The sequence below is a fragment of the Neodiprion pinetum genome, chromosome 5 (genome assembly GCF_021155775.2).
Source record: "Neodiprion pinetum isolate iyNeoPine1 chromosome 5, iyNeoPine1.2, whole genome shotgun sequence".
NCBI lineage: Eukaryota > Metazoa > Arthropoda > Insecta > Hymenoptera > Diprionidae > Neodiprion > Neodiprion pinetum.
In genome coordinates, this window is record NC_060236.1 from 29173239 (window position 1) to 29186397 (window position 13159).

General features: G+C 38.8%; 1 protein-coding gene and 1 long non-coding RNA gene across 4 annotated transcripts; one reads left to right on the forward strand and one right to left on the reverse strand.

Moving 5' to 3' along the window:
• Positions 1-2318: 2318 nt before the first annotated feature.
• Positions 2319-4669, reverse strand: LOC124219474 (uncharacterized). Its single transcript, XM_046627064.1, has 4 exons — positions 4550-4669; positions 3854-4024; positions 3308-3577; positions 2319-2619 (listed from the first exon to the last, which is right to left on the reverse strand). The coding sequence occupies exons 1-4, from the start codon at positions 4592-4594 to the stop codon at positions 2416-2418; spliced, it is 690 nt and encodes a 229-aa protein (XP_046483020.1). The 5' UTR covers positions 4595-4669; the 3' UTR covers positions 2319-2415.
• A 1977-nt stretch (positions 4670-6646) lies between these two features.
• On the forward strand, positions 6647-8494 carry LOC124219039 (uncharacterized). 3 transcript variants are annotated; one of them, XR_011177210.1, is made up of 5 exons: positions 6647-6988; positions 7142-7351; positions 7631-7751; positions 7824-8207; positions 8308-8494. It is a non-coding gene; the product is annotated as an uncharacterized lncRNA (long non-coding RNA). The 3 variants fall into 3 exon arrangements; XR_011177209.1 differs by having other exon boundaries at positions 7631-8207; XR_011177211.1 differs by having other exon boundaries at positions 6647-6828; positions 7631-8207.
• Positions 8495-13159: the final 4665 nt, after the last annotated feature.

Consider the following 13159-nt stretch of genomic DNA (forward strand, 5'->3'; position numbering starts at 1 on the left):
CGCTCAAATTTTCGCCAAAAATACAAAGGGGTTAGCCTTACTTTTTTTTCATTTTTCGACCAAAAAATTCTTGGTCTCAGATTCGATTTATATGACTCTTTTCTGACTGATTGGATACCCAGGAACTTAAAAAACGCAGCAAAAAGAACGTGGGATCAACAGGAGAGAAATTACGAAGGAAAAAGCACCTGCTGAAAAATGTCGAAAACACAGGTCCTCGTTTTTTCGCTGTTACTTCTGATCCGTTGATCGCAGCGTATTGGGACTGCGCTCAATCGATTTCTCTCGCAAAATCACGTCGGAATAGTGCCAGAAAGAATTTATTCCAGCACTTTTCAGAATCGCTCAAATTTTCGCCAAAAATACAAAGGGGTTAGCCTTACTTTTTTTTTGGGCAAAAAACTTTTTGTCTCAGATTCGATTTGGATGACTCTTTCTTGACTAATTGGACCCCCAGCAACTCAGAAAACGCGGCGAAAAGAACGTGGGATCAACAGGAGAGAAATTACGAAGGAAAAAGCACCCGCTGAAAAATGTCGAAAACACAGGTCCTCGTTTTTTCGCTGTAACTTCTGATCCGTTGATCGCAGCGTATTGGGACTGCGCCCAATCGATTTCTCTCGCAAAGTTACGTCGGAATAGTGCCAGAAAGATTGCATTTCAGCACTTTTCAGAACCGCTCAAATTTTCGCCAAAAATACAAAGGGGTTAGCCTTACTTTTTTTTTGGGCAGAAAACTTCTGGTCTCAGATTCGATTTGGATGACTCTTTCTTGACTGATTGGACCCCCAGCAACTCAGAAAACGCGGCGAAAAGAACGTGGGATCAACAGGAGAGAAATTACGAAGGAAAAAGCACCTGCTGAAAAATGTCGAAAACACAGGTCCTCGTTTTTTCGTTGTAACTTCTGATCCGTTGATCGCAGCGTATTGGGACTGCGCCCAATCGGTTTCTCTCGCAAAGTTACGTCGGAATAGTGCCAGAAAGAATGCATTTTAGCACTTTTCAGAATCGCTCAAATTTTCGCCAAAAATACAAAGGGGTTAGCCTTACTTTTTTTTTGGGCAGAAAACTTCTGGTCTCAGATTCGATTTGGATGACTCGTTTTTGACTAATTGGACCCCCAGCAACTCAGAAAACGCGGCGAAAAGAACGTGGGATCAACAGGAGAGAAATTACGAAGGAAAAAGCACCTGCTGAAAAATGTCGAAAACACAGGTCCTCGTTTTTTCGCTGTTACTTCTGATCCGTTGATCGCAGCGTATTGGGACTGCGCTCAATCGATTTCTCTCGCAAAATCACGTCGGAATAGTGCCAGGAAGAATTTATTCCAGCACTTTTCAGAATCGCGAAATTTTCCGCCAAAAATGCAAAGGGGTAAGCTTTGCTTTTCATGCGAGTTTTAGAGTTCGGAAACATCATGTCTCAGAATCGTTCAGCAGGACACAGTCACGACTCACTAGACCCTGAGGAACACGAAAAAGGAAAACACCTGTTCGGAAAACACGATAAAAAAAACCGCACGACCAGCAGCTGAGAAATAAGGCAGAAAAACTCACTCAGGAAGTCCCTTCGACTATTAATTTTTTTTATTATTCTTCCGTGAAAACACGACACGGTTACGAATATAAGTCACTCGAAATCAATATCAGCTCTGACATGGAATCTCGTGCTGAGATATTAATATTTCTCGATTTGACCCATCAAATCCGAACACGGCACAGTCCTGAACGACCCACGTCGAGCTTACTTATTCACTAGTGATTCGAAGGTCGCAGGTATAATTGATGAAACAACTAATTCCGAAAATACGGTCAATTGCCATATTACTAGAAAATTATAGTCGCCTTACGGCCCGCTAGGAACATCATTCGCGATATGAAAATATTCCCGCCCGATTTTGAGAGAACTGGACGTGGTTTTAATCCCGATGGAGAAACGATATTCGGGAAAACTCCAAACTTCGTTACCGAACAATGCGTTATCTCTATATCCTTCGTCAACGAAGCTATTTTAATATCTTTGCATCGATGGAGTCAAAAACCGTGTTTATAAGATTCTAAGGGACTTAATTCCGACGTGACTGTAGTTTGATCGAAAGTCCATTCTCTCACAACCGTATCCCTGTTGTATTCAACTCGTTCCGGGTGATCGAAGTATTTTCAACAATTGTTATCCGTGCCAGACACGAGGACCGATGTCATAACGGCATAAGGTTGATGGGAAAAAGATTTGCCATGGTGATGAACATCACATTTCACACAAGACAAGCAAGGTCGATGACGTTTTTGGTGCGGAGTATATGAGGGTCAGAAATATTGCAATGATATTATTTTTTATTTATAGCCAAATTCCGATACATTCAGAACGATGGACCTGACATCGTTGCAACTTGTGTCACTGATGAAGAATTCCTTAAGATTCCGACGTCACTTCTGATACACATTCCTCTGCTGTTTCGTACGCCGCCTTCATATCAGTCGCGTAGGTTGCGACTCCGGCCGTTTCGCTGCACACTGAGAATTCATCCGCAAAGTCGGTTATTTCCGTCATGAAAGTAGCCACGTCAGAAAGGATGGTTGACCAATTGCTCATGTCAGAGACCATCTCCGTGTCGATCTAAAAAGCACGATGAAAATATTATTTCGAATTGATATGTTTCACGTATTTTGTAGGTTTTGATGAGAGTATATTGGATATCTTGGATGGAGATTGTCGGAGACTTGCTACTATTACAGACTAGCAAAATAATTGCGGTAACCTGGCTTTGCAAGGTTCGAAACGCCGCGTACACATTGCAAAATGCTTCAGACTTCTACAATTCAACGTCATCTTTTCTACGTATGCTTGCAATATCGCTTCAACGATGAATCGATGCGTACATCCGTGTAGTGAATAGACTTTCATCCGTTTCGTTCATCCATTGCTTTAGGAGTCATTATTCTCTGAGGCTTGAATGCAACTACGATCGATTGAAAGATATGCCGAATGATTGAACCGTTACAAATCGCCAATCATATACGTGAGCACAAGATTATATCGATAACAGCACACCATCGACCTAGTATTCGGTACACAAGGATCCCGGGAAATGTATTACCGATCGAAATAGTTCGACAGAAAGTAGTACGAAACACGTTTCAGAAATATAATCGATATTTGATTGGCAGAAATTGCGATGGCAAAGAAAGCTCGACAATGAAACGAAATCAATCGGGATCGCGTAGAATTTTCTCTGATATACTTGCGGAGGATTGGGGTAAAAATACGTATGAATTTTACGGAAAAACTACAAGAGTTTACTAACCGTTGCGACACAAGACCAGAACGTAAAGATACTGTCAGCGTCGCAGTCAGAAACTTCGTCCAAGAGGTTCTTGACACTGGACGTCACATTGTTGAGCTTGGCCTTGAAGGTGTTCGCATCAGTTTGAGCCAGAGCCTCCACGTTGTTGATGCATGTGGTTGCATTGGCCAAAATTGATTTACCTTTGCTCGACGCACTCGAAAACGCCGTTTCGCACGAGCTTACATCTCCAGATACATTCTCAACCAAGGAATCGTAAGCCGCTTGATACTGTTTCGTGTGCGAAGTGTTGTGCATGTAACAGAAGTAATTTTTTTTTTTACAATTGAGAAGAAAAATTAATCGGCACATCTTAACGCAAATAACGTGAATATGCATGTACGTATACTGTATACGGCTTAACGCTTGATAAAACCCTGAAAATTGATCTTAACTCTGGAAAATTTTTTTTTGTGCAAAGCGATGACTTTGGACGCGTCGCGTCTTCGGGTCTTTTCGGATTTTTGAGTTTGTTTGAAATTGTTAGGTAATTGTTTTCCAGCTTACCTCTGCAGCCACCGCATATATTGTGCTGTTTGCTGAGCTGATTGCTGATTTGCTACTTTCCTCTATATTTGTTATTATGGTTTCCAGCTTAGTCTGATACTCCTCAATTTGGGTCACTACCTCATTCAACTCCTCCTTCATTACCGTAGATAGACTCGACCCGTGGATACCCTGAAAATCATGTCCGTCAAGAACACGTGAAATTTTTGTGAAGTTGAAATAAGCTGAGTAAAGACTAACTGTAAACCCTCGGATTTACGCGAGTTATGCTGGAAATCTAAGATATTTTTTTCTGCTTGGATTTACGCGCTGGATCGGTAATTTATTATTGTTAGCGTAAAATATCACTGGCATCAATATTAAAACGAAACAATAAACCACACCGAGCTCGCTGAACGGATTTGCTAATATTCGTTACACTGTCGGTGTATAATAATCGCAGAGAACTTTATTGCTTACAAAAAATAACCAATCCGTACGAAACAAATTTTTCAACAATATTTTCACATTACGTATTGTGTCTAGATATTGAAGCGATTAGAAACGAATTTTTAGCATTTTTCACAGAAAATCGAACACCTGAACAGCAGATGAATTTTCAAGCGAGTTGTTATTATTGTGTGATAATTTTGCAAAGCTTCGCAACTTTTTCTTAAAAAACTTGAGATGTTATTCATTAGAATTTATTCTACTTACGGTAACGGTGACCAGAAGGCACAACGCAGTTGCGAATTTCATCATTTTGAGAGAGTTTAGTTGTGCAGAACAGACGTCAGCTGAACTCGAAAAAAATTTGATGCCAAGTGTCGGAAATCGGGACTTTATATACGCGACGGAACCAACGTAAGGCGCAAATTCAACACCTGCTCAAACTTTGAATTCGGCAAATGAAGTGTAAATAAACGTTAATCACCTTCTCGGATATTACGGCGTGATTATCACATGATCGAACAATTTGTAAATTGTGAAATACAGATGGTTGAAAACGCGGAAAGAAATTCTCGAAACTTTATTATACTCGTGAAAAATTTATTACCATTTCTTTGATAATAATTTTTACACCCGGTTTGCTAACTATTCGATCCAAGAAACGACGCGATTCTACACAATCGATTTGAAAAACAGCTCCGTAACAAATTCTATGAAATTTTTGAAATGATATCAAAAAATAAATCGCTCTCAACGCATATTATAGATATATTATTATTGAATAGATTATTTTTCCAAATTTATTGCGCATCTCTCTCAAGTCAATTTATCTCAATTTCCCATAAGAAAAAAGTTAGGGGTACGAATTTACACCCAATTTGGTTTTTTTCCGCGAGGGTCATCGTTTGCGCGTCAATTTCATTTTATCTTTCAAGAAACTCGATCTTATAGCTTTACGTTCGGCGTTCATTTTCTTCTATACTCACTCTAGGTCTTTAACAACACGGTAATTATATTGAATTTCTGCTTAAATTGCTATCAATGAGGTTCAAGTTCCTTTCTTCAAATAAAAAGCAAACATCGCTCACACAAAGATAATTTATTTGCATAATTTTAGAAACAAAAAACTTTTTACTATTTGAATGACTTTGGATCTGGTGAATAGAATTAGTCACACTGAGAAAAATTTCATTTATCATAGTAACTAGAAAAATTCGGTAAAACAGGTATCGTTAATAAAAACTGTTTGAATATTGTTGGAATTAGGAAAAACGAGGTACGCGTAACCATTTTGCGCTATTGTCGATCCTTTTTTGGTTATTGCAACGCAAAATCAGTTTCTGAGGTTTACTCTACTTTTTTAGTTAAACAAGGCTTTAACGTCAATTTATTCTTGCACGAGAATAAAATTTTCGCAACGGTTGCAAGAAAATATAGCAACAGTGATCGTAATGAGAAAGAATAGTAACGGATACTAGACTTTCCGGTAACAACTAGAAAACTAATTTTCATTTTGCACCTAGAAGTATATTTTTCGGTTGTGCTAAAAAATGAAAATAGTTAAGGATTGAGCGGTAACCGAAACTAAAAATTTCTCTCACAATCAGTGTCCGCTGCTCACCCGGAAGCGAATCTTCGCAGGTTGCGATCGGCACGAATAGTTCTGCATTAGGGCCGTATAAGTGAGATTTATTCTTGATCGAAAAAAAAACTGGGAGTAATTGATGATTGACAATTTTGTGAACGAAAAATGCAACTTTTTTGAGTTTTTCTAGAATATCCTGAAAACTAGCAGCGTTCTGCTTTTCTGTTGCCGAAATAGGTGACTTATTTTTTTATAATATATCGGGAGGAACTACAAAACCCGTTCAATCCTATGGATATTTCTTCATCAAGGAAAGAAAAAATCTTCTTTTCGAAGATTGTGGCTTGAATTTTTGCAAATTTAGCGGTTGATTGACTTGAGTAATTTGGCGCAGTCCGACGAATATTTCGTTTACGTAAATGACGATCTTGTGGTGTTTGAAAAGCCTGGTATAAAGCAAATAAAACCACTGACTAGGCACGGATGGTTTGTTTCATCTGCTTGCACGAATATGAATTTGATCATTATTGAACAAATAACATCGCAAAATTTTCACGTACTCGGCGATCGTATCATTTTTTATTCGACCGTCCATTGTTTGAATAGTTGGTATGACGTTAAAAACTGGTTGGTTATTTATTGATTAAAAAAAAATGTCTCCTATGCTTGCGATTGAATCAGACCATTTTTTTTGCATAAAAATCTTCCGCCACGTAGCACGCAATGTGGCTAAAGCGTTTCGTAATATACCACATGTGAAATTTTAATTCTTACAAAATTGTTCTGCTGCAATATTTTCGCAATATGAAATATTGGGCGCAGCGCGAGTCGTCGGATAGTCCCAGAGATAAAAAATCAGGAATCAAGAAACGCTGAGTGTAGATTAAATTCCGGAACATCACTATTGTGCACTGAGAAAAATTTCATTTGTTACAGTAACTAGAAAAATTGTGTAAAACAGGTATCGTTGCAAAAAAACTGTTTTAATATTGTTGGAATTACGAAAAACGAGGTACGCGTAAACATTTTGCGCTATTTTCGTTTCTTTTTTGCTAATTGCAAGAAAATATAGCAACAGTGATCGTGATGAGAAAGAATAGTAACGGATACTAGACTTTACGGTAACAGCTGTAAAACTAACTTTCATTTTCTACCTAGAACTATATTTTTCGTCAAAAATGAAAATAGTTAAGGACTGACCGGTAACCGGAACTAAAAATTTCTCTCAGCGTGTAATTTATCAAAACGAATAATTTCTTTAACCCTATTTCCAGATTTCGTAACAACAAAAAAGGAAGGACTGGCGCAAGGGACGAAAAAATAAATTTTTTTTCGCACTACCAATGAATTCAGTGCAAGCTTTTTTATTCCAGTATTCTTTATATAAACGATAGTTCAGCAGAAACGAAACGGAGTCGCACAGAATTTGGATACAAAAACTCGGACAATCGGTAAACTCTTAAGGTTGAATCAGTTCAAAATAGGTAATTAATTATGTTTGCAGCCACCTTAAGCATCATTTTGTAGGCATTCGTAGGTTTATTTGTTCCGACAATAAATTCTGCCAACACGTTCGCTTCGGTTCGCGCCACGTGATTCATATTTCAGAATCGAATTAAAGAGAATTTAGTGGTGCAAGAGTAAAAAGTAAAAATTTGTTGGAATTTGGCACGTTGATTAAGTTTCATCTCCTGAATGCTGTTCCGAAGTTTCACAGCGATTCACAACTTCAGACCCGAGTGATTGTAAACTAAAATTTCCAGTTTCCGGATTCCATTAAGATGGCTTCTTACGGAGATTTGGTGACCTTTCAAAAGTCTTGGGCTTCTAACGAGATAATAAAAAGTTAGACTCGAGTAAAACTCACTAAAGTTCTTGAGGAAGGTTTGAATTAACGATACGTGTGAAAAGTTTTCGAATAAGGGTACTTATTGAATGAGATATTGATAATTCTAGATCGGAAGAAGACGAAATTTCACAGTTTCGAACAGCGGCTGAGACATTTGGCAACGTCGCGCATACGCCAAGACCATACAGAATGGACCGGGTAGTCGAGTAAAGCAAAAGAGGTGGAAGACACTGTGTCGTTTGTAAGAGAAAGACGAAATTCTCTATTCGCAGAGTAAACGTTGCCACGTTGAAAAGCAGCTTTGCCACATAGTATTCCATACCCTGTGTGAAATAACTCAACGGCATCATAATACTGACTTCAAAGAATCGTAACTGCAGTGTAATAAATATTATTTTTGTTGTGACCAAGAAATGAAATTAAATTAAATATTTCAAGGCTCGTAATTGTAAAAAAGCGGACGATAAAAAAAAAGGTGTCTCCTTTCACGCGTACGTATAACAGTGTTTACATTTCGATTTTTACATACACCTCAATGTTATCGAGTTTATCTTAATTTGACTGGCGCACAATGCGTTTTTATTTTTACAGATTTCCAAAAGATTTGCGGCAGAGATAATTATGGATTCAAGCCACTGGACGATCCTGCGAGCAAGGAAAAGCAGCCGTCATTTGCTCGCCAAACACTTTAGACTAGAAGATTTGGAACGTAGCTAGTCCGAAGTATACTTGTTTAAAATCTGTGATGAATTTTAGTTTATTGATTATAAGTCAAATATAAAAGAAAGGGAAATAAATAGACAATTAGACGATCAAAGAGAAAATTATGCATTTATTTGGGTCATTTTGGTTTAAAAAGTCAACTATAATTTAATAGTACAGAATACCCAGTTTATAGTCCCTGCACGTCGCAACCCAACAAACTTGGTTTGATAGTTTAAAAAATATAAGTGGACGGCACAGGTGCATAAGTTAAAAGATATGAGAGACAATAGTCGAGTAAGAATAAAACAAAATAGTAACAATAACATAAAAACGGACGGTAAAAGTGTATATAGATAAAATCGAGCGGAACAATTATTCGAAGAATTTGAAGGAAGAGTGTTTGATGTGTCGTATTTATAATTTTAGAATGGTGTGACTTTCTTTATTGTTTCAGTTCGTCGTTATTTATTGAATTTGTTACCTGATCAGGATTTGAGCTAATTTCACACACTTTATGATTTCCTGACACCTCCATACACAGCTCTCTCCTTCTAAAGTCGTAGGCCTACTAATTTGCCGATCTACTGATCCGCTGATCCGCTGATCCGTCCGAACTTCGGTTCTTACTTTCGTCTATCAAAATATATACATTCTCACAAATCCGATGTTATTCCCTCACATTTCAACAATCGAGCACTAACCTCTACTCGTCGTCGACTCTTTGATTTTGCACGTGTATCGCAATTAATTTTTTACACAAGTTAATATTTTTTACGGTGATATAAAATATTTTCTTTCTTATATAATTATATACATACATAACTATTCAGGATTATCTTAGGCATGCAAAGTGAATTTCATGGCTGGAGCGTTTCAAAATACGCGCTTTTTTCAGAGCCTACCAGATTTCGAGAGTTAGCATGAACAAGGCTTATTCGTACTCATACATATATATCGCTATAGCTATCCTTGTCTCCTTACTGACCAGCACCCCTACCATTCCAATGCCCGGTCCATTCTGTATGGTCTAAGGGATAGCTTGGCACATCGGATTAAGTTAGGTTACCGTTGGTTTCTCGTTTGCCGGATACTCCGTACAGCGTTGCCAAATCCCAGGGGACAATCCGTAAGTCATATAAGTGAAACTTTCGAATGGTATTCCAATTGATTTTACTACCGCACTTCCTAGAACCTCCCTAAGTGGAAAGGCCACTGTGAGGGCCGAAGAGCTGACCGATTTTTAAGCATTTTTTTTTTTTTTTTTTTCACAGCAATAACTAATTAATGAAGGGATGGAATTGTTGGTATTTTATTAAGTGTATATTAAACTTTTTTTTTTGTATAAATTTTTATTAAAAAAGATTTAAAACAAACAAAGATACGGGCCTCGACTTGAGCTGGCTCTAACACTCGTTGCCGATTTACGTGGAGGCTGGAGCAAGGCCATCAATTTTTTCAATAATATACACGCTTGTCATCATTCGGTGGCGAGATTTTGTTAGAATACCTCACGCGTTAATCGAATTTGACGCGAAGATCATCTAGCAATTGTACCTTTACCGACCGAGCAAACTTGACCGTTTTCATCCCATGTTAAATTAAGAAATGAAAGCTAAGGGTTAAAAAAGGTGACGGTGCATCGCTCCTAAGTAGCGGAATTCGGTAAAGTTACTCATACCCCAAAAATAAAAAAAAATAAAAATGTGTGATTTTCTGACACGTGTTACTATTTCCACATTTTCCGTATTTCAGAGGTCAAAAAATGCATAGTTGAGATACTTTGCGCAATTCCGGAAAGAATGAGGATGAAATTTGAACCATTTCTTTCCATTCATTAGTTAGATACGTGAAGAGAACGGGTGAGTTTGCTCTGTCGGTAAGGGTAGGACGCTGCATGACCTTAACTCGAGTCAGCCAAAGTTTTGCGAAATAATCAACTCGATTCCATCGATGGCAAGTATCCTCGGTCTGAAGCGGAATGTCTCGAGGCTAACAAAAAAAATTAAATAAATAAACACAAAAGACTTCGTATAGTTTTGAAAAGTTTACCCAAACCTGACTTTGTCGTCCTCTGAGGTACCATCACGAAATTTAACCGGGTTTTTAGACTCGGCGATACTACAGTCGGTACAGGGAGAACCTCAAAGAATTGGTAATACCTCAGTTAGTTGGGTGAAGAAGATTCAGTCAATTTAGCGACAGTCGTGAAACTACGATGAGAGTCAGTTGCCATCTGTTGGTAACTCAAGAATCAGTGAGCCTTCCGTTGGACAGTGAGTAACAGCAGACATTATGCTATTCTCACTGAGGATTGTATTCTAATTTACGTACATCATGTCCATCAATGTGAAACGTCTCATCAAGAGCGTTCGTTTTCTAATTTCGAATCGAAACTTTAAGAAGCAAAATGTTAACACTTTCAGTTAATTTTTTTTACCGACATTTGATGTGGCCGGTAATGTAGATTTCGATAATACCACGCAGGAACGTAACCCTTACAGAACCAGGATATTTTTTTCTTCAACTTTTTAGTTTAAAGTCCTAAAACTTTGCTGTCTATTTAATTGGGTTGGATGGTGAAAAAGATGACATCACTTTCGAGTCGATGTATCGGCTTCCGGTCCAATAGGGGTTGATAAAAAAAAAAAACAATTAGACCGAGACTTAGCGCGCAGGGGAAAAGAGGAAAAGAAAGTATTTTTTTCCACAACAGAAATGTAATAGGTACAAATAAGAGCAGATTAATTCATAGTCGTTTAGATCGAAACTTGTTGCAATGAAATCTTAATCGTCTCTGCAATGCGCGAATATTAGAAATAATAATTTTTTATTTACGCACAGATCGTTTCGTTCGACTCATCTCATTTACACGGAAATCTTGTTGTTTCACAATTCCATTCCCAATCACGATTCTACTATCAACACTTATCCGTAATCACAATATATTCGAATGACTTTCATTCGAAGCTGAAAGAACGGATTTTGATGTTGTGAAAAAATGGCGAGATCCGAAGTCGGGCCATCAGTTCCAGCAGATAACGAACTCTCAGAGGACTCGCTGATGGATTCTGCGGTCTCGATGATACGACAATAACCAGCAGTGGTCGGATTTTGACGAGTCAGTCGCCGCGTCGCTCGTCTGTCAAACCATTGAAAGCAAGTCCATTAGCCCTCCAGTTCGTCCCGTCGCTTTCCGTCCTTCCGTCGTCGTCGTCCATCCTTCCCTCACAGCCATGATGAGGGTTTCCAATTGACCAGATTGTGCATCTCTTCTTCGGTTTGCTTATACACAAACAATGGTAAACATCTGGTACCCCCGATCCCTATCGTTGCGAGAGAAGAAAACAAGCCTAAACCCAGACGATTCTGCGTCATCTGACTGTGTCAATTCACTTATGGAAACATTGAGACGTGCGTCGATTTCACAAGATTGAAGAAATTAGGATGTTTCAACGCTATCGAAAGTGCATCCATAGAAACAGCACAGAGCATGGTTCGTCGTTATACTGGTCTTAGCTAACATCGGACACCAATTGTGTTTTATTTTTCTCCCCGCAAAGTGGTCGGTAATTTACGAGAATCGGGTAGCCTGGCAGATCAGATGGAAAATAATGCTGGATCGTATTGGCGATGCTCGTGCGAGACGAAGGCGATATCCAATGCTCAGCTGCCTCGGGAGAGTTTCACATGGTGTTCGCCGTCGAGGATATTCTCTCGAATCCTGTGGCGCAGAAACAAAACTTTGGTCCCAAGGCGAGACCGCATTCCACCGGGTATTTCATTTTATTAGGCTGGAAGGTGTCAAACACACACACACACACATATATACATACACATATGATACATGGACAAGTAGGGGTATAGGTACCATAAGAGGCTGAAGCCCACCTAACGTGCCTGAAAAACACCCACACGTATGATATTCGTGTAGGTATACAAGATGCGTAGAGATATTGGAAAGGGCGTTGTTAAAATCTTAAAGTGAGGCTCCAAAGTCCTCGAGCATTGTGGCGAAGTGACAGTTTTTTGACAGATTCTGTCTGATTTGGTGTCGAGTGACAACCCAGCGAGCCTCTTTTTTATTCCCCTATTTTCCTTCTCTCCTCGTAACTCCCCGTTCCTGATCGCTCTCCTCGTTTTTTAAATCTCTTCTACTCTCCTGACTGACGTTGCCAGATTCGAAATTCGAGTCTCACTCACACAGTTACTCGGGACTACCAATAACCGTTTTCTGATTATCCACATATTTACACGGTACCTAGAACTCACCGTCAGCATTGTAATCGGAGGCCTTCTCTCATCATAGTTTCGTGATTCCGGTATCACGATCATCTAAATTTTATACTCTCAAAATGTTTATGAAATTATGGGGTTAAACCTGTCTTTGAAAGATAATCTGAGAATTCCTCCATTTCGTATTAAAGAAAATTTTGATAGGTAGAAATTTCTTGCCAACGAGATTGCGCATCTTCCAATAGACGTAGGAAAAATTCTACGATCACAACATTGCCGATCAAATGGTAAAAAAAAATGTATAACTGTCGAGGGTGAAGAAACCGCCAGATTACACGTAACATTAAAATCGAGTGAGGTAATTTAGCCGAATAATGGGAGGCTAACCGAGCATATCATCGCACATCGTTTGAATGATAAAGGAAAAAGGGTCTGCGCTGTATCTGCAGTGAGATGCGAAGGTGACGAGTCGAGACGCGGACATGGACAGTCGGGGTTGGAACCG